We start from the raw sequence: 23,205 nt of genomic DNA, 5'->3' as shown, positions 1-23,205 counted from the left end.
ACTGCATGATAACTATAAGAATCCGCCAGAGGAGGTTAGAAAGGATTGGGAAGAGAGACTGGATAAACAATTCACAAAGAAACAATGGGAGGATATATGTTTATCTCCCAAATATGTAACAAAATCTAGAAGATTTAGGATTTATGCTTGGAAATGTTTACATAGATATTTTTATACCCCAAGTAGACATCAGAGAATTTTATTGGGTAGACAGCAAATGTTGGAGGTGTGATGAGGAAGAAAGAAGTAATTGGGAACATAGTTTTTGAGAGTGCTGTGAGTTGGTGGACTTTAAGGATTCCATGAGGGATGCACAGTTGGAAATCCTGGGTGGGCAGATTAGTATGACAAGGGAGATGATTTTTTTCTGAGCTATGATACATAATCGGAATTGCCTAGGCCTTGCTGTGTCTAATTATGGTGGCTGCCAAAAAAGCAATTACTAGAAAATGGAAATCAAAATCTAAACCAACTATACTAGAAGTAGTGAATATAATAACACAGATAGAACAACTGGAATTGAGATTTTTAGAAAACAGTAGGAGCAAACTACATATGAAAATATGAGATTTGTGGGAACAATACATACAGGGGAGGAATGAGGTTAAAAAGAAAGCAGTATTTAAATGAGCTATGCAATGTTTGACTGAAAATGATTGGGTAGATTATAGTGATGTATAATGCTTGCAACTAGGATTGTGTTGCCATGGTTTGTTTTTATTTATACAAATGTATGATATGTTGTAAGTGATGGTTTAATAAAGAGTTTTTTTGCTTAAAAAAGGGCAGGAATAAGTTATGTAATTTTGCTTAGGTTATAGGATATATAGCAATATATGTGAAGTATAATGTTTGTAAAAAGTAAACTAGTTAATGCAGTTTGATTACTTTTATATAAATGTTATTTTGCTATGTCACAAGTTATAATTCAATAAAGGTGTTAAAAACAAAAGAAGACATTTGAACTGCAGGCTGGAGACTGCCCTCTCTACCAGGGATTGATAGAGTATAGGCAAATAGAAAGGGATAAGGGAATCTTAAGTGAAAGGCCTGCTCTGGTGGAGTTTTTAGTTAAGTCAAGAAGAGAAGTCACTGTTAAAAAGGGAGACACTTGTAGGACATACAAAATATTGCAGGATAACTATAAGAATCAATTAGACTGAGAACAGAGACTGGAAAAGCAAAATACAATAGAATAATTAGAAGACATGTGTATGGCTCCCAAGTATGCAAAAAAATCCAGAAGGTTTAGGATCTTTGCTTGGAAGTGTTGGCATAGGTATTTTAATGCCCCAAGCAGACTTCAAAATATTTTTCCTTAGGTAAACAGCAAATGTTGGAGGTGTGATGGGAAAGAAAGAAGTAACTTAGAAATGTTTTGGGAGTGTAATGAGTTGGCTGATTTTAAAAATTCCCTACAGAGGACTCTTGTCAGAAATACTGATTTAGCAAATGGCTGTAACAAAGGATATCATTTTTACAGCTGGGACACCGGATCTAAATTACCTAGACACAATAAGGACTAATTAAGTTTAACTCTGTTGGCTGCCAAAAAAAGCAATTACTAGTAAATGTTAAAGTCTAAACTAACTGTATTTGAAGTAGTGAATATTATAAAAAAAAGATAAAGGAACAGGGTTCTTTAGAAAAGGGAAGGAGCAAATTACAGGAATAAATGGAAATTGTGGGAACAATATATACAGAACAATGTTCAGGAGGAGGAGTGAGGTTTAAAGGAAGGCCAGAAATGTTGCACTGATAACTACAAAGAAAGAAATATGTGTGATGTATAATGTATGTAACTGAAAAAAAATATTAATATGCTTCAGTATTTTCTGTTAATGTAGGTCTACTTATGTCTTAGGTGATAATTTAATAAAGGTGTTTAAAAAAGGAGATTGAAGAAATCAAGCAAAGGATTACAATAAAAATGTCCTCAGTACAGCTACACTGCAATGTTTTCAGTGAGCATGTCTTTAAAATACACTCTCTTTACACTGCTTGCTACACTAATGGTGGATCCCACACTATTACAGGCTTTTTTCCACATACAAACTGGCTGGGCATTTCTCTTACAGAACCGAGAAACATCAAATCTCTTAAGTTCTGCTGGCCTCTTCATGAAAAAAAAAGTCCTATTTGAGATTTTGCCTCTATTAAACCCACTAACTCAATGGATGAAGATGTTTCTAAAATCAGCTTATTTTACTTAATGACTCACCTGTTTTTACACTGGTGATCAGTCAGCTATTACCTGTAGTTTTATGTCCTATATACAAAATGACAGGTCTCATTCAATGCCTAATTTATCTTGAAGTCAAAGGTTCAGATTTCCCACATACTATTTATACAGCTTTTGTCAATCTGTTTTGGCCTTTCTATCTTTATCTACCAATTAGTTAGTCCACATCTTCTTCTTCTGTTCTTTTTGTTTCCACATCTGTTTTGTAAACCTCTAATAACCCCACAGCCAATATAAGAACATGTTTCGTAATTTGGTAAATAGGGCGAGTGACTTTATAAACTTTACAATAAATGACATCATATAGATTTCAGGGGCTGATAAATGAGGTTTTACTGTCTCAAAAAATTACAACTACTATGAAGCTATGAACAATAACTGCCCAAATCAATGATACACAAATGCATTGCCAAATATGAATTTTGGAAAACAGTTATAGTTTGGGACAATTGTTCCTTTTGTTGGGGAGTTAAATATCATTATTTGAAGAGGTACATAGTTTGCCCATTTGTGTTAACAGATTACTGAGATGTTCTGACGTGTGTTTGTTTTTTGTTTTTTTTTTTTTTGTTTGAGGGTTTTCCTTAAAACAAAAAGTCTTATAAAATGTGACATATGTTCCAATGTAGATAAAAAACAAAATGAATAAAGACTCAATCTGACAAAAACATTAGTAGGTGCATATATCACAAAAGCTGGAAATAGACATTTAAAAAAAAAACATTTTAAAAAGCTGTCATACATAATAGGTGGTAATAATGGCATCAGGCAAGGAAAGAATATTTAAGAAACAGAGTATACTGATCCTCCCAACAGAACAAGGTGGTTTAGGATTACCTGATATGAAGGGATATTTCAGAGCTACACAGTTAAGGCTCTTATACATAACACAAGCAAAAAGCTACTATTCAAAGTGGAAAGGGATGATGAAGCAGGGATAATTCAAGAAATAAGGAAAGAATGGGATTTTAGAAGTACATTCTTAAGGAAAATAACAGCCATACAGAATATTATAAGTAGTAGAAACTTTTCTAAGAAGTAATCCAATACAGAACGGATAAAGGATATTCTGCTTATAGGGATTACTGCAATTATGGGTACAGAGGATAGACAAGAGGGGGCTGGAATTTACTGGATGAAGCCGGCAAAGGAACTATGATATTTCCAACAAATAATTAGAGAAGGAAAGGTAACAGAATGGGAAGAGACCAAGAAGACATTTTGATTGCAGGCTAGTGATTGCCTTCCCTATCAGGGACTGATATCAGAATACAGACAAAGAGAAAGGAATGATAAGTGAAATACCTGCACTCGTTGAGTTTGTAACTGACTCTAGAACAGAAGGTGATGTTAAAAAATGAATAATTAGCAGGGCATGTAAAATATTGCAAGTTAATTTTTTTTTAAAACAAGAAACATCTTTATTAAATTAGCACGTATGACATAGGCAATCAAACATTTATATAAATGACAACAAACCATGTTGACATAGTTTTAGTTTCAAAAATTATAATCACAAATGATACTGACATAATTTTAGTTGCAAACATTATACATCTCTTATAATCTATCCACTCACTGTCAGTCAAACATTACATGGCTCATTCAAATTCTGCCTTCTTTTATACTGCATTCCTCCTCTGAATGTACTGTTCCAACAATGTCCATCTTTTTCTATGTAATTTGCCTCTACTCTTTTCTAAAGATCCCAGTTCCAGTTGTTTAATCTCTGTTACCATATTCACAACTTATAATACAGTTGGTTTAGACTTTGATTTGAATTTTCCAGTAACTGCTTTTTTGGCAACCACCACAATTAGACTCAGCAAGGCCTTACTAGGCCAATGCAATTCTGATTCTGTATCATAGCTCAACAAAATAATTTCCTTAGTTACACCAGTTTGTTCACCCATTACCTCTGACAGAGTAGTCTGCAAGGAATCTTTAAAGTCTACCAACTCATTACACTCCCAGAACATATGTTCACAATTACCTATTTCTTCTATAGCACATCTCCAACATTTGATGTATACCGGAGGAAAAATTCTTTGGAGTCTACCTAGGGTATAAAAGTACCCATGTACACATTTCCAAGCAAATATCTTAAATCTTCTAGACTTTGTTGAATATTTGGGAGGCATACTTATAACCACATTATTTCTTTGTGAATTGCTTATCCAATCTCTCCTCCCAATCCTTTCTTTGTGAATTGCTTATCCAATCTCTCCTCCCAATCCTTTCTAACCTCCTCTGACTGATTCTTATAGTTTTCATGCAATATTTATATGCTCTGACAATTATTCTTTTTTTTAACAGCAGTTTCTGCTCTAGATTCTATTACAGACTATACCAGTGCTGGTCTTTCACTTAAGATTCCCCCTATATATTTCTCTTTCCCTATACTATGATATCAATCCTTGATAGGGAAGGCAATCTCTATCCTGAAGTCCAATTAAATTCTTGGGCTCTTCCCATTCTATTACCTTTCCCTCTCTAAATTATTTGCTCCCAATACCTTGGTTATTTTTCCAGTTTTCTCCAATAAATTCCAGACCCCTCTTGCCTATTGTCTGTATCCCTAATTGTAGTCATCACTGTTGGCAGAATCCCTTTTCTCCATTCCAGCACTGGCTTAGTTATTTGAATATTTTCTGCTACTTTATGAAAGTAATTTTGTGTGGTTATTGTTATTATTGTCCTTAATCTGCATCCAAAATCCCAGTCTCTCCTTGTTTCCTGAGCTTCCCCGGATCATCACCATCCCTTTCCACTTTGAATTCTAGATTTCTGCTTATGCTATGTATAGGAGCCTTAAATGTGCAGCTCTGAAATACCTCCTCAAAATCAGGTAATCCCAAACCACCTTGTTCTATTGGAAGAATCACCTTATCCCACTTAACTGTTGCTGTCTTCCCCTCCCAGATAAAATCCTTCAGCTCTTTATTACTTGCTAACCACAACTTCTCCTCTGGTTAACAAAAATATGCCTTACCTGTGTATAAAGCTAAAGGAACTAAAAATAGTTTAACTGTTTCTTTCTTGCTATCCATATCCATACAACAGAGCTTCTGATTTTTCAGTTTTTGTATTAATTTTTGTTTAGTCTCTTCCCACATATCCTTAGCTGCCACACCAGAATCCTTTTTAATCCATACTCCTAGGTACTTCATGTTATCATGTCCCATAAATATGGGTATTACTGTACCAGTCTGTGTGTGGATACATAATTTACAGCTGTTGCCTTTGTTTTACCTTCATTAATTTTGCATCCTGAAAAGATTTGCAACTGCTTCAAAATGTTCCACAACACTGAAATGTCCTGTTCTGGTCTTATCAAGCATAAAATAATATCATCTGCAAATACAGGCAGCTTTTCTTGACTACCTTGCCAATTATGTCCTTGAATTTCTGACTCCCTTATATTTAGAACCAGTGGCAAAGAAAATAATGCAAATAGCAAAGGGGAAAGAGGGCATCACTGCCTGGTTCTTCTGCTCAAACTGAAATTATCACAGAGGAACCCACAAACTTTAATTTTCACCTCTGATCCTGCATATATCCTCCGAATCAACCTCATAAATTTTAATCAGGGAATACAAATGTTTTCATTGCCATGCTCATAAACCCCAGCTTACTCTGAAAAATCCTTTTCAAAAAACAAATTCCACAACCAGGAACACTACTCAAAGGACAAAAAGAACTCTTTATTTAACACAGTTCTGGTACCTCGGCTTCTTGCCCTCTAATGGAACATTTTAACACAATTCTATCGCTATAAATACCCCCAGTTCTAATTATTTAATTGATTGATTGACAAATTAATTAATTGAACCAATTCATTAACAAACATTCTTGAGCTATTGCACTTTCCTATACGAGCCAAATATTAAACATTTTAGCAATAATTATACATACATTTTTAAATATCCATAAATGCATAATCAATATATAACTAAACACCTTATTAAATACATTTTAAATACATCCAATATATTGTTTAAAGCATTTTTCATACACATTATAAAGTGCATTTTAATAACATCCTTGCTTCCTTACTTCAAATGATCATATTATTTTCTAAATTCATTCCATTAGGATGCAAAGTATGAAAATGAATAATCATTCTGCTCTCTAGTCTACTTAATATTTTCTTGAAATTTCCCCTGTTACTAATAGGTCGTGCTAAAACACTAAAAAACAGACTACTATCTTAACCCTTATGTTTGGACAAAAAGTGCATGGCTACAGGACTTTCTAACTTCTGCCTTCTGACATAACCTAGGTGTTCCAAAATTCGAACCTTGGCCTTCCTAGTGGTTTGACCAATATACCAGTGAGCTGGGTGACAGCCACAGCCTATTATATACATCACCCCATAACTGTTACAATTGAAAAATTCATTGGCCCTATAATGTTTCCCATTAATTCTACACTCATGTAGGTTCTTAACCCGATTACATACTGAACAGTTTCCACAACAATAAGTACCTAGTGTTCTGTCCATCAGATCCTGACCTGCATGGTTCAAAAGTTTCTTATTCAGCAATTCTTTAAGATTGTTATACAGTCCACAAGAAAAAACAATATGTTTGGGAAACAAAAAAACAATAGAACTATCTTCACTAATAATTTCCCAAGCCTAACTATCCTTTCCAAAACAGAGGAGGAATCAGAATATCTGGTGATGAAAAATAATTTATCGCCATCTTCATTCTTCTTGTACCCAACTTCTCCTCCATTATGAATCCTGATTGACCTAGTATGACCCTCCCTTTCACCCATGATTTTATTCCTTGCCTTTTACAATATTCTGTCATCATAACCTCTGACTTGTAATCTTATCATATACCTCATTTAAACAAACTTCTTTAAACCTAGCTTCAGAGGTACTGATGAAAATCAATAAGGTGAGGGGGGTGCATACTAGTAACATACAGAAAATTATTGACAGCTGTGAGCTTTCTGAATGGTTTGTGCTGAATCCTCTGCTTACTATCTACATAAAAGACTACAAGTAAAAGGGTGACAACCCTTTCTACTTTCTGTTTTCTGAGTCATTGTGCTAAAAGTTTTTTGTGCTTTGGAGTTACTATCAAATAACAGTTGCTTAACAGCAATCTTTCTAAACTCACACATATTACTGAGGTAATCCCTTATTTTTTTTCGTTTAGCATTCTACAATTTCTCTTCTTCTTGTTCTGTGAGATTCCCCCTATTCTGCAACACTTTAACATCGGTCAGTCCTCTAAATAATTCTTGTTACTCCTTAACTATATCTCTCTCTCATTTATTTCCACGCTATTTTTAAACTCCACTTTCAATTTTATCTCACTCCCTTGCTATATTTTCAGAAGAAATTTCTATCTTCTCTAATAACTCCCGAATAATTTCTACTACCCATTCCTTCACTAGAAGCAATCTCAGGAATGTTAGTTATTGACAAGGTCTTGTGTCATTCAAACCATTACGGTGCAATAGAAATTATGAGATTTTCGCTCATAGTTATTTGTTGACAATGTCGATCAAGTGCAATATTTATCTTCTAGCTATTCTAACATCAGAAAATAAGCATGCAATAAATAAATGTGCAATAATCATTCAGCTGCTAAAAACTGTAGACATAGCAATTTATAGTAGTATGTGGTAACATTAAGTTACTGTTATTTTATGTATGTTGCGTGTGCTATATGTAATTTGTATGTGTATAAATGTCATCTCAGTATTGAGCCTGATGCATGTAACTTCATTTAGGTTACCCTTGTGGAGTCTAAATGACAATAAAGTTCACTTAGACTTTGAAATTCCTCTCTTTTCAACAGATAGGTGGGAAAGCGCCAGAGTCTCGTTTTTTCATTATCCTGTCTTTTTACTTTAGTTATTATTGGTGTATGATCTGAAGCAGTTATTGAATACGTATCAAAACTTTCAACTGAATGCAGATGTTCCATTGAAATGGAGGCTCTGTCTATCCTAGCCCAGTTTTTGTATCTTGGGGAATAAAATGTAAATTCATTCCAAACTCCTACTACTGAATTCACATCTTCCATGCCAAATATTTTCATAAATTTCTTCAAAAATCTACCTTCCTTTGTTGTGTTTTCCTTTCTGGGCCTCCCCAACACATCTTCACTGCTGCAAATCAAATTGCAGTCCCCACCTATAAGTAATATTCCCTGCTAAAAACTGATTAGTTCTCCCAGAATTTTCTTAAGCTATATTATAGCAGTTTTAGGTGGAACATAAATACATGCCAGTGTAATCCTCCTCCCTTGCCATTAGCCCCTTAGCACTAAAAATCGACAATTATCTTTTTTACCCTCTATCACTATTGGAGCTCCTCTTGCAATTAATGCAAGTACTCCTCCTTTCTGCTGAATAACTGTACTGAAAAAGTATTCTGCTGAATAACCGTACTGAAAACCTTTCTTTATCAAATTCATGCATTCATTTCTTTCTAAATGTGTATCCTGTAGCACAGTTACCCAACATATACAAAAAAGAAGAGTTACTATACCTGTGAGACAATTTACATTGAAGGGTAACGTTATTATTCTCATCGTTTATGTGTAACAGCTTTTTGTTAAGTATCTAGTTCCAGCTTTTGCATTACATGCATACAAGTAAAGAAAAAAAACTTTGGCCAAGAATGTCAGACCACAGTTTAATAAAAAACAAAAAACATAAATAGCAACAAGAAAAGCTTTCGGGCTTAGCCCTTCCTCAGAGCAATAAGATACCAACATCACAGTTCACTTTTATACTTAATAAAAATCACATGACCACAACCCCATCATGTGACAATTAAAACATTCACACAGACATAATCATTTATACTGTCATGCTTATTTAGAGCTCAGCATTGTTCCAAGGGGATTGGAACACAACTTTGTTTGTTGTCATTTATGTTTTTTGTTTTTGTTTTTTTTATTAAAATGTGGTCTGACGTTCTTGGCCAAAGTTTTTTTTTCTTTACTTGGACTGATTTTGTGATTATGTTGGACCAAAGTTTACTACTGTTTTACTTTTTATTGGGAGTGTTACAAGCCTACACTAATGTTTGGCAGGTTGATCTTTTTATTAATAAAAAACACCAACGAAAAACCAAGAGGTAAATTCCAACAGCAAATTCAACCAAAAAACACCTTTACCTCCAATGGAACACTGTAATGACTCAGTCCAGACTCAGAATTTGACTGTTTTTTTTTTTTTTAACCAAAATAAAAAATATAAAAACAGTACAACTAGCAGTTAAGCATTTTTGTCCTGACACAGGACTTTTTCAAAACTGTTCAAGTAAAGTGATATAATAAATTAAATAACCTGTTCCACCCATTCACTTTTAAACACAACCTTACTTAACCAATCATAAATCGATAAAAACAAAACTTGTTCCATATGCTTGTATCAAAACCTAAAACTATTGTGAAACTCTACTAGAAGAACTGTTGTTTATATTTTAAAACTGGAACAATACAACAATAATCACTGATGCCTGCAAAGGTATGGGCATCTAACCATAGTTGTCAAATATGTTTTTGTTTGTTTAAAAATTCCTTCCACAGTCCAGATTGTTCTGAAACTTCAGCTTTTTTCTAAAATGAAAAAGACAAATTTCTTCAAATTCTTACAAAGTTTAGAATGTTTAAACAAATCCCTGTTGGGCTTACCCTTCTTCATGTCGTAAATGCTAATAAATTCATTCCTTTAACTGTCATTCAGTTTTGCCAATATAGAATGCATCACAAAAGAGATATTTTGACTTAAATGCACCACTGCTTTAGTACTGCAGTCAAACTTTCCAACACAAACTAAACTTCTATGATTGTTCTTAACAAAAGGTATTGTTATCATCCAAAATGTAATGGCATTGCTTGCACCGGACACATTTATTAATTTTAAATTTGTTACTATCAAACCATTTGGGTAAAAACTCCAAATCTTATTTAATGTTAACTCCTCTTTTAAAAATAATAGTGGCTTCAAAACCCAACTTGACTAAAAACTCCTTGGAAAAAATTTCCAAATCAAGGATGGAATATTTCTGACATACTCAGCCTTGCTAGAAAATGTACAAATAAAGACGTTGCCAATATTACTGGCAACAGTGTTGTTTTTCATTCAGGAAAAAGGATTTGTCTCAAATAATAGGCTGGTAATTTAAAATTCTTTGAGCAAACAAGTTCTTTACATTCTAATAAAACTTTACTTGGATAATCGAGTGAAGTAATGCACAAAAAACCAAAGACAAGAAAAGAATAATCCACGACCTTGAAGAAAGGAACCAGAACTCTGCTAAAGTCCACAAGGCTGTATTTTTATTTCTGAAGTGTTCCAAAAGTCACAGATAAAATCACACTGAAGTATTCCAAAAGTCACAGATAAAATCATCAAAAATATCTCACGCACATTTTATTGCATGTCTTTATCAGTGCAAAGTAATAATAAAAAGAAAAAAATTTTTAACAATTCACTGACAATCCAAACACATCTTTAAGCATATTCCTTAACAATCTACAACCCCAACCAGACTTCAGACTTTTATGTTCTGAAACCTAGGAAACTGGTATTTTAAAATGTTTTTTATGGTTAGTCATTTTTATTTAAGTGCAGATGTTGTTGCAAACATTTCATTTTTTGAGTTGGTATGACTAACTTTTTTAACATCCAACTCCAAAGCACCACACCTTAGTACTAGACTTACTAATTAATTAATTGTATAATTGCTAGGCTATTTAATGGAGGTTACTGCATACTGCATTTTGTTTTCACTTGATAAAGCTCAGGACTGCCTGAGCGAAAGCGCTTGTGTGATTTTATCTGTGACTTTTGGAATACTTCAGTGTGATTTTATCTGTGACTTTTGGAACACTTCAGAAACAAAAATACAGCCTTGTGGACTTTAGCAGAGTTCTGGTTCCTTTCTTCAAGGTCGTGGATTATTCTTTACTTGGATAATCCCTTGCTAAGAACATCTGTTCCAACTTCTGTACTTCATTCTCAAAAATAGCATTATCTGAAATGATTCTCGACAATCTAATCATCTGCCCTTTCACTATGGCTTTCTTCTGAAAAAACAGATGATTACTCGACCAATGCAAATAACTTTTCGAAAAGGTCACTTTTTTATAAACCGTGGACTGAAAAATACTCATAGCCCTATCTCTGTATAGCATACCACCTAAAAAGTAAATACTTTTTCTTAGAATATTCAAAAGAAAGTTGTAAAAAAATGGGTAGAAGAATTTAACGTTTTAAAAAACTCTTCTAAAATAACCCGATTTCCTACCCATAATATAAAAATGCCATCCTGATACTTTGCGTATAACTTAATGTATTCACTGTTAAACACATAAAACTGCTCCCATTGAGTCAATACTAAGTTAGCATAAAGCAGGGATACAGCTCAAAAAACATGATAATGTTCATAAACATTTCTACCATCGTCAAATTGTTACTTTCTAGCCAAGGACATTTAATGGCTGCTTGCATAAACCAATTCATTCCTAAATTATTAAGTAATAAGTTTAATTCTATCGGCTGCCAAAAAAGTAATTGCTAGAAAATGGAAATCAAAGTCTACACCAATTATGTCTAAGGTACTGAATATTATAAAACAGATAAATAAAATATCTGAAAGAAGAATCTTTAGAAAAGGAAAGGAGCAAACTCCATACAAGTAAATGGAAATTGTGGGAACAATACATGCATAATCAGAATTCAGCAATTTTTTGTAATGTTAGACTGATGATGGTAGCAAAGAAAATATATGTGATGAATGTTGTATTTACATGGAAAAATGTTAAAATAGTTTGTTTTCTTTTCTGTTAATATATGTTTTATCTATGTCTTAAGTGGTAATTTAATAAAGGTGCTTTTTAAGATACAAATGCAGATTAATGAAGTAAAGATTACACACTGTCACTTCCCCACCTACCTGTTAAAGATACAGGAATTTAAGGAACGGGTAATATAAAATATATGGGAGTTATTACAAAAGATAGAAAGCATTCAAAAATTACAGCTAGTGAGCGAGATAAAATGAAAGTGGAGGTTAAAAACAGGGTCAAAACAAAAGAAAAAGATATGGTTAAGAAGTAACAAGAATTACTTAGAGGGGCTGACAAAGGATAAAGTATTACTGAATACGTGGAATCCCAAGGGAGGTGCAACTGCAGAATGCTAACGAGAAAAGAAAATAGAGTACCTGGATAATGTGCAGGAGTTTAGAAAGATTGCCATTAAGCAACTGTTTTTTGATAACTTCAGAGCACAAAAAACTTTGTACTTTCTGTTGCCCAAGTCATTGTGCCAAAGTGTTGTTGCCAAACTTTGGGAGCCTAAATCAAGAAAAATAACCAGAGATACTGTAGAAGTATTAGAAATATTTTGGAATTTTTATGAAAACTTACATAAAGCAGAGTCGTGGAGAAATCAAGAAAAAGCACAAATGAAAATATCTGTAGAAGACTTAAATATTTCAAGGTTAGAGGTAGATGAGGCTCAACAATTAACAGTTAAGACAGGAGGAAATTATATTTATTTTTTATTTTATTTAATTTTTGCTTACTGGGAAAGTCCGACTGGGACAGAGCCCATTTTCAGAGGAGGCCCGGGGAGAAATGCTCAAGGCATGTCTTTGGAATGTGGGAGGAAAGCAGAGCATCCAGAGAAAACCCTTGCAAATGCAAGAAGGACATGCAGACTCCGCACAGAAGGCACCCCAGTCGAGAATCAAAATGGAGAACCTCTTGCTGTGAGGCAACAATGCTAACCGCTGCACCATTGCACTGCGCAAATCAATTTGCAGGAAAGTCTCCTGGAATAGACAGTATTCTGGTTGGAGTTTGGAAGCTAGAAGGGAAGAAGGGGATAAAGATCTGGTAGACTTTGTTTGAAAGTATTTTAAAAAGGAGGAGAAGCACCAACATCCTGGAAAAAGCTGTGGTGGCAGTAATATCCAAAGACGATAAAGACCCATCAGATTCAGATTTATATAGGCTCATTTCAATTTCAAACCATGATTATAAGGTGTTTATGCTTATACCAGTTAAAAGAATGGCAAAGGTGTTGCCAAATTGATAGATGTGGATCAGGGTGATTTTGTGTAAGGGAGGAAAACACTTGACAAGATTAACAGAACAGTTACAATTTAGAGAGAAGCAGAATGTAAGAAAACACCACTGTTGTTGATGGGTCTTGATGCACAGAATGCATTTTCAGAGTAAGCTGGGATAGGAATCAGAGGAGATTGGAAAGAGAGGATGGATAAGTAATTGACAAAGAAACAATGGGAAGACATATGCAAGGCTCTCGAATATGCAACAAAGTCTAGAAGATTTAGGGGTTTAACTTGGAAGTGTTTGCATGGCTATTTATTTATTTATTTATTTATTTATTTTTACCTCAAGCAAACTCCAAATAAGTTTTTCCTCAGGTAGAAGGAAAATGTTGGGAGGTATGACGGTGAAGAATGAGGTAACTGAGAACATATGTTTTGTGAGTGTGTGAGTTGGCAGACTTTAACAATTCCTTAAAGAGTACTCGGTCAGAAATACTGGGTGTGCACATGGGTGTAACTAAGGAAAGGATTTTTTTTTTTTTTGAGCAGGGATACATGATCTGAATTGCCTAGATATAGTAAGGCCTTCTCTATTTTAATTTTGTTGGCTGCAAAATAAAGCAAGTGCTAGAAAATGGAAATCAAAATCTATATCAATTGTATTTGAAGTATTGAACATTGTAAAAGAGATAAAAGAAATGCAAGTGGGAACTTGAGAAAAAAGTAGGAGCACATTACAAAACTGAACATGGATAATAATGTTTTGGAGGAGAATTGCGGTTATGGAAAGGCATGAATTTATCAGTTTATGTAATGTTGTTTTGATTATATGATAAATAACAATACATATTATGTATAATGTTTGTAAATGCGAACTTATGTGATTTGACTACTTTTATATAAATGTAAGTTTGCCTATGTCACAAGTGATAACTTAATAAAGGTGTTTAAAAAAAAAACAAGAACAGAAACTGCTGTAAAAAAGGGGGATAACCAGTAGAGTACATAAAATATTGCATGATAACTAAAAGAATCAATCAGTGAAGATTAAAAAAAGATTCAGAAATAGAGAATGAAAACGGCAATTTAAAAAGAAACAGGAGGACATCTGCATGGCTCCCAAGTATACAGCAAGGATTCTAACATACAAGTGTTTGCAAAGTTTTTTATACTCCGTACAAACTTCAGAGGATTTTTCCTTAGCTAAATAGCAAATGCTGAAGACGTGATGGGAAAGAGAGAGTTGATCTGAAATGTGTTTTTAGGAATGCAACAAGATGGCAGATTTAAAAATTCAAGAAACATCTCAGACAGCACAGCCAGGGGAACACGTAACCTGACCCAGAAAACCAGAAATACAAAAAAAAAACAGCAGCACAGGATTAGAGGATAATGTCTAAATGGTTACTGGACAATGCACTACAGGAAGGCCTGGCAGAACTGACATGAAATGAAGAAATGCACATGAAAAGTAGTGTGCAGACTTTAATGTCACCACTGTTGCTCTGCCAGTAAGGTCTGACTTTGAAAGTACTGTAAATAAATAAGTACTAATAGTGGTCTGCTCCAAAATATGTTTGTTATTTTTACCATGTGATCCTTACTACTGACTGTCAAGAGTAAAAGTTATACAAATATATGCTGCTAGTAGGGAAAAAAATTTCTAGATCAGTCTAGTACATTCATCTGTGGCAGCTATTCCTGAAAGCAGCCCACTCTGCCATCTGATATACTGACCTCTCCACCTGCCATTTGCCTCCCTTAATTAGATCAGTTATCTCATGTTCACTACCATCATGGTAATGGCAACCATGGTTCCCATAACCCTTTCAGTGAGATGATTCTTATTTTGAAATTTCTTTGCTAACAGATGCATCTTCTTAGGGATGACCCATGAGCTACATCTCATAAGTGATTTGCTCAGAGTTGCACACTTGACAAACGAGGACTGAGGGAATCGTACTCAGGCCAGCAAGAAGAAGATCACTAGCAGGACACACCCTTACTTTTATGCTAATGTGCTCGCCTACAGACACTGTCATGTATGACCAGAAAATAGTCTATAACTGAAGTCCTGCCTTTCTCCATCCTTTCCTTACAGTTCACCAGTTTAACCATACCTTCTTAACACTATGTCAGTGTCTTTCAGGTCACCTGTTTTTTTCTCTTTTCCATAAGACATTTGTTTTTTATGTCCTGTTTTATACACACCTTTATGTGGCTTCTTAGTTAACTGCCCTCATTATCTTTCAAACTGTTCTCTCTTTCCAGCCCCAAAGACAAATATCACTCTCTTTGTTATGTTGCAGTTTCCTGTTTTATGATATGTTACATTTTCTGTCGTTCTCCCCCCTGCCTGCTGACCATCAAGCCACACCCCTGATCAGGCTAAAACCATTCTTTCCCTCTACAAGGGAAGTAGTCAGTACAAAAGAGGGGAAAGAACCACCTGCAGGATGTTGTCTAGTGGCAGCCATCAAATTTGTTTGTGCCCATGCCAACATCACAAAAACTGTTGGGATTTTATTATTTCCGCATCCCATGCCCTGGTGGTGACATAAGCATCTGTACTATATATATATATATATATATATATATATATATATATATATATATATATACACACACACACACACACACACACACACACACACACACACACAGACACACACAGACACAAGCAGTCTCTTTTGCATTTGCTGCAAAGGGCTCCCATCATCTGCTTGGGCGGTCACAGCCCATATGCTGACTGTTATCATAGGTAGGTACTAGGCTATCAGCCCAAGGGCCTATGCAAGCCTAGCCAACAAGGTTCCCTGACTTACGCCACCCAAGAAAGTTATTTTCCTGTGCCACTGACGAGCAGAGACACAGAAGTGATCCCCAGGGTGTATTTCCTATTTCCCATCCACTCATCAAGATTCTTCTTGAAGAGTGTTAATGAAGAACTTTGCTTGACATAGATGGGTTGCCTGTTCCAGAGTATGGGAAGTCTCTGGGATAGGAATCTATCCCACCAGCATGTCCTGTTTATTGTGGTGACAAGGTTTAGGTCCCTAGAGCGTGTAGCACGGAGGGATTGGGATTTCTTTAGGTGTAGCATTTCCAACAGCTCTGGGTTTGACATAGTTTTATATGTTAGGCAGAGATCACCTCCGAGTAGGCGATATGCTACAGAGTAAAGCTGGAGTTTTTGAGGCAGTCAGTGTAGGGCATTTGTTTGAGTCCAGTAATCCTCTTTGTGAGGTACTTCTGTGGCCTTTCCAGCTGCTGCAGATGTCTTGTGAGGTACATTCCAAAAGGGGCGTGTACTCTATAATGAGTGATGAGTAGAGGGTAGCGATGACCTCTATTTTCCTGGACAAGAACCCTTCTATGATGAGGTGTGCCACATAGAAGGACTTCCTGACTACTGTGACAATGTGACTATCAAAGGAGAGATTACTGTCCACCTGGGTCCCAAGGTCTCTTACCATGCATTCGGTGTTAAGTAGATTGCTGTCTATGTGGTAGTTCATGGGTACAGAGTTTTTACCAAAGGGGATGACACTGCACTTTTTGGCATTGAGCTTGAGGCCATGGCTCTGACAACAGGCATCTGTCTCAGAGAGGCCCTTCTGTAGGATGTTCACATCATTTGTGGACTTGACTATGGCTCCTAGTTTGCAGTCATCTGCGAACTTCGTTAGCCAGAGGCCTTCTGTGTTAGCCTGTACTTCAGAGAAGTAGACACCAAACAGGAGCGGTCCCAGGATGGAACCCTGTGGTACTCCACTTGTCATTGGTTTGAGGTCAGATTTGGAGTCTGCAACTTTTACAGTGTGGGTTCTGTCAGTGAGCCAGTTGGCAACCCATCTTGTGACATAGGGATTTATGCCTAGTTTATTGAGTTTAGCTATAATTCCAGAATGAGGGATGGTTACGAAAGCCTTGGCGAGGTCAAGATAGGCTGTGTGAACCACTTTACCATCATCTACGGCTTTGGCGACTGCCTCAAAGAAGTCGATCAGGTTCAGGAGGCATGATCTGCCTTTCACAAACCCGAACTGGGTATGATTTGCTTTTAGACTGGAGCTACAGCTGAGCCTGTCCTCTCCAGGATGAGCACACCCATCTTCTCCTGCCTGTGTCATCAACTGCCCAAGCTGCTAGCTGAATCCAGGTCATATATGATTTAGTCTGAGTTTTATCCCTCTATGCCACTGGTGCGAGTGTATACACCATTAGTTATTCATCTGTAACAACTGCCAAATTAATGATATAACAGTTCTTTAACACAATGTAGTCTGAAATTAATAGTCTAGAGTACACATCTTCCTCAGGGCCACATCCTTTACTGCCTTCTCAATGTGGACCAAGCAGTTTATTCTAGGCATATGTTGTGGGCAGTATCAGTAGCTCAACAGGTAGCACACTATAGCTTTGGTGCCGGAAGACGAGAAGGCTGTGAATCCTGTTCCTACCCCAGGTGATAACATTTATTTTCCATTACTGACACTGCAGTGCAACATTAGGGTATGATGCACTTTCTGAGTGCGTCATCCTTTAATGAGATGTTAAACCAAGGCCACACCTTCCTTAGCTGGTTGTAGCAAAGTTGAATATAAAAGATCCTACAGCACATATCAAAAACAAATGGGGAACATCCCTGGTGTCCTTGCCAAATTTCTCTTAGACAGTATAAATACCACCTCAGTTCTCTTCTGAAAAGAGGTGACTAGCCTAGTGTAACATCAACAAAGGATAATTACAAATTAAATTAAATAGTAAGGATCCGGTTCTTGAGCGGTTACCTTTTCAGTTAAAGGTACACTAAATCCATTGTAGTATGCAGGGAGAGCCTTTAGTTTTACTGCAGGCCATAACTTGATCTAAAGTTTCAGCATATCACACACACACACACACACACAGAGCCTGTCTCTGAGGTATAATTATTCATACTAAGCATTCCAGCTGCACACTTTCTTTCCATGCTGGCATTTTTCAAATGCACTTTAGCCAATACAAAATTATCCATTTCCCTGAATATTTACACACTGTATCTAAAATCAGTAATTTAGTAACTCCCTCCAAAGTACTCCTGTTAGCATGAAAGCCTGAATAATTGTAAAACATATTTTGACCCAATAAAAGGTATTGCATCACCTCTGTGTTTCAATGACTTTGTGCATTCTTAAAGTTATTCAGCATTATACAAATGAGAGGAGAAAATATATATTTTAAACACAAATTTTCAACATTCGTCTTTGGGGTAATTTTTTCTTGCATTTAAGTAAGTCTTACAGTAGTATTAGATCTACAATTAATTTATGTAACTAGATGAAATTTATGCAATTAAAATTAAATGATTTTAATAACTTCTTTCTCCAGGATTACTCTTGCACCGTGAATTTATTACAGTTTAGCAAAAAGCATTATACGTTTAGTGTGCTACAACTTTAATAGTGTAATACTGCAATTTAGTATCATCTTTCAAATAACTTTCCAATTTCTGTGTGTAACACAAAGACAGTTGTTTACATAACTCTCACCTTTCCATCTTTGAAATGTGGAATCCATAAAGTAGAACAGCGGGACAAAATGTGGAACACTTACTAACATCTCTCAAACTCAACTAGAAAGCTCATATCATAGCTGAAATGTTACTTTTTACTTGTATAAAATTATTTTGATGAATTAATATGGTTCAGCATTACGTATCAAGGATATATGTTTAAAAATTTTTAACAGTGAATGTGTGACAAGCTCTTTCAACAAGGAACAGCACATAACATGGACTTTTTAAGTCTCAAAATGAAAAGTATTCCTTATAATGAAGTACATTTGACAGACACACTCGAAAAGCACATCAGTTTGCTCGGCAACTGAATATTTATTTAGTATACATTTGTGTCACTTCTGGGAGTGAATACAGCAGATATGGGTGAGGTTGGTACTGCACATTCCCTGGGATAGCATTAAAAGAACATTAATACTTTGCATTAAGTACATTGAAAGTATTAACAATACTCCAATCATCTGCCAGAAACTGCTCAATCCTCACACCATCAAAAAACAGGTTATTTAGACCAAAGGTCCTTCATAAAAGTCCTCTGTTAAAATTCTAAAACAGCAACTGCCTCACACAAAAACCCAATAATTACCTGTGCCTCACAGCTAGGAACCCCATTCCCACTGGCCTTTGTAACATGTTGTGAAGCCAAGCACAAACTAATTTTACCATATAAATTCAACCTTATTCCACTCAATTTCTTTAGACGCTACCAATGCAGCAAGGAGTTGAACAACTTACAAAAGGCTGGACTCCTTTGGAAAAAGCAGTAATCTAATCATACTACTGGTTTACGTCAGACTGGCAAAATCTCATTGCTTTGAAGTAATGTTACTGTATAGCATCCCAAGTAGTGCCCATAATAAATTCACCACTGTAACCTTCACTAGCTCCCATAAGATACAAACTAGTCTTACTGGCTATAATTTCATCTGGCTCATCTGCCTTAAACATCCCATTTACAAATGTATCGCAAACTACCCTACAATGCTTGTCACAAATTCCAACTTAACCCAGTAACATACCTCTCAAGCTCTTGGCTAAAGAAATCTGGACAAAGCCAAAAACAACGGGAGGACAAATGCCCAAAAATAGGGACAGTTTTTAAAAGATAGCTGTATAAACTAACAAAGTTGATAGAATAAAAGGTTTTTGTGCTACCATTAATTTTCTAAAAGATAAGTCTGAAACTCAAATGCTAATATTTAGTGACTTCCATTCTCAATAATATGCCAGAAAACCACAAATTTTATGAGGAAAACAGCAAAAATATCAGACAGAAATCTGGACATTTTAGAGGTATGCCCCCAATGGGAAGGGGAATCTTATCCAATTCCAGCCTAAACATATATCAAGCAAATAGAACAAAATTCATTTTAAGAGGCGATCGTACTTCTATGTCAACAAGTCTCAGCATGGCAGAATATTTCAGAAGCCAGAATAACGACTTCAAGATGGTAGGTATTAAAAAAGGAGGAAAAATAGCGCTTATCCGATTCTCTCCCTCTGGTGTCACACTACTGAGTCCCAAAGATCTCTATAGCTTGTTGTCGAAATTATACAGGTAGGGTTACCACCTGTCCCACTTTGCGAGGGACAGTCCCTCTTTGGGCAGTTGTGTCCAGACAAAAAATTGTAAAAATGGCAAATGTCCTGAGATTTTAGGACAAAATTATTTCCTATATTTTATGTAATAGTTGCATAAAACAGTTATTCTGTATCTAAAATACCTAAATGTTATAAGAAACAGAATAAGCAAGTAAAATGCAACAAGAATAAGCTTTTATTTAGGCAAAAAAGTTAAGTTATGTCCTTTGTACTGACCGTGGGTATGTGTCAGCCTGTAAAATCTGATGTTTGTAACAAAAATGTCCCACTTTGGCCAGTTGAAAAGGTGGCAACCCTATATACAGGTTCACAACATTTATGTGTCAAACTACCGTTCTGCAGTCCAGGTCTACTTTATGTTCTGACTAAAACTGCATAGGTTACTTTACGTATCGAAAATGTTTTGCACTGTAATCATCACTTCCAATCACAACCTTCACTTGCTGGGTTAGATAATAAAGTCACTTTTGCTCAGATACGTTTCCTATGCTTTTAAACATGGTTGGGTACGATAACTGTATGATAAGTTCAGCAAAGGTACTGCTCAGTAAGGTTAACGGCGCTAATAAAATAAAAAAAAAATGTCCTGCAGTTAGTAGTCACAAAACAGAACTCACCCTCCTCCCTTCCAAGTTTTGTACTGTGCCACAACACACGGTTTATTTTTCAGCGATGGCTGCAGTCTCTGTTCGACTTGTACATAAAAACAATCCATGTCAACTAGAGCTATAACTCTCTCCTTCCCTGGCTCTACAGTACACTGTGCATTCATGCGATTCATTCCTTGTCTTTCCCTAGAATACACTGATATTTATTCTCCAGACTCCGGATTCAGCATGGAAAGCGTATAAAGGATCTGAGCAAGACCCGATTTCAAGCCACCTTACTGAACTCTAACAGTGAGGGATAAAAAAAAATATGTCAACATTTCGCGCCCCTGCGTTTGCTTCACTACTTCCTTTCTGTAAGTTTTTTACACTCAGTCTCAGAACGTAGTCACTGTACCGTGGACCTATCACAACGTTTATTAAAAATGCAATATTTGAGTAGTCACAGTGTATTTCTCTGCAGGTTTGGGCGGAGCCTGAAAGACAAACAGTTCCAGCATCACGCCTGACACATTCAATGACGTGTACACGTCAATTTCGGGACAGCAATTCGCGTGTACTTGTCTTGTTTCCAATAAATAGTTGAATAAGCTGAAAGCTTCATAAGAAAATGCATTTATTATATTACTCCCTGCTTGTTGATATACCTCATGACTGTGGTATTCTCTGTGAACACCTTGAGAGGTCCTGAAGAGAAAAGAGTCTGAAAGGCCTGAAGAGCCAGCAGAAGAGCTCTCATTTTTTTGACATTGATGTGTACCTTCTACTGGGTGGCCACGGTGGTGCAGTGGTTAGCATTGCCACCTCACAGCAAGAGGTTTTCTGGTTCGATTCTCTGCTGGGGTGCTTTCTGTGCGGAGTCTGCATGTCTTTCCTGTGGGTTTCCTTCGGGTGCTCCGGTTTCCTCCCAAAGACATGTAGAAGGTGGATTGGACACTCTAAATTGACTCTAGGTGTGAGTGTGTGCATGTGTCTGCCTTCTTTGGAAGGTTGGGTGCTGGGCTGGCAACTCGACACTGTAAAACTCCACTGCCAATCATGAGTGGACAGATGATCCGCTGTGGCGACCCCTAACTGGGAAAAGCTGAAAGGAGAAGAAGATGTACCTTATAATGTCTGTTGTTACATCATGTAAGACTGCTTTGCTTCGGCACTGGTTACCAGTGTAACAAACACAAATGAATGAAAAAAGAACAGTCAGTCATAATAACCATAGCTCAACCTCCCGTCTTCAGAATCTGAAACACTGCCTCTCATAATGTGGAACACTTTTACACTTACTAACAGTTTACTAACAACTTCATCTACACACCTCTCAACCTCTTAGACAAAGAAATCTGGACAAAGCCACAAATAATAGGGGGCAAAGGCCCAAAAATCAGGACGCTTTTTAAATACTGCTCTTACAAATGGAATGTTCTGAAAGATAAGAGGTTTGAATCACAAATGTCTGCCACTACTTTCTAACTGCAATCATATATGATTTGCCAGAAAACTACAATTTTATGAGAAATAGACCAAAAATATGAGGCAAAAAATCTGGACATTCTGCAAAAATCTTCAGTACGCCTTGTTTGCTGTAGCACAGACTAGATTCAGGCCGGCTGGATCTAGCTTTGTTTGTATAACTTGTGCACTGATCCAGGCCGTCTTTTTTGGAGAAGGTTTCCTCTGTACCCTAGTGGCAGGACTGTGCAGTTAGAACTTGTCTGATTGAAGACTGCTGGAACAGGGCTCAATTTTAAGCTTTTTAACTGGTTAATTGGGTAAAGTATTGTTTTGATTGTATCTGCTCTATTTTCTGGAAAAAAAAAAAAATATATATATATATATATATATATATATATATATAGATATAGATATATACACACACTTGTTTCTCGCCTTTCTGAACTAGTATAGTCCAGTTTTCATGTTATTGCTGAATCCAGTGCTATGTTACAAGTTTCTGTGTTGCCATACCTTACTTGGATAGAAGGAAGTTTCTCTGTTCACCTGTGAGAGAGGGGAGCTTTGAGCAGGCTATCTGTCCCTGGAGGAGTGGTTTCAGCCCAGACGTTAGTAGTTTATTGGCCTTTTTTGGGCTAATTTTGATTGTATCGGCTCTATTTTTTGAAAAAAAAATTCTATACTTGTT

At 36.0% G+C, this 23,205-nt stretch overlaps 1 protein-coding gene across 1 annotated transcript in view; it reads right to left on the bottom strand.

Moving 5' to 3' along the window:
- The window catches only part of POLH (DNA polymerase eta), a 650,423-nt gene extending 628,903 nt beyond the window's left edge, over positions 1–21,520 (bottom strand). The window contains exon 1 of the mRNA XM_044060378.1: positions 21,078–21,520. Coding sequence (XP_043916313.1) covers positions 21,078–21,241 — 164 coding nt within the window. The 5' untranslated portion in view covers positions 21,242–21,520. The remainder of the gene's footprint in view (positions 1–21,077) is intronic.
- Between the last annotated feature and the right edge of the window lie 1,685 nt (positions 21,521–23,205).

Source organism: Protopterus annectens, chromosome 1.part0 (genome assembly GCF_019279795.1).
Source record: "Protopterus annectens isolate FY-2018-M chromosome 1.part0, PAN1.0, whole genome shotgun sequence".
In the NCBI taxonomy this organism is placed as follows: domain Eukaryota; kingdom Metazoa; phylum Chordata; order Ceratodontiformes; family Protopteridae; genus Protopterus; species Protopterus annectens.
This window is presented reverse-complemented; position numbering and strand designations above follow the sequence as displayed.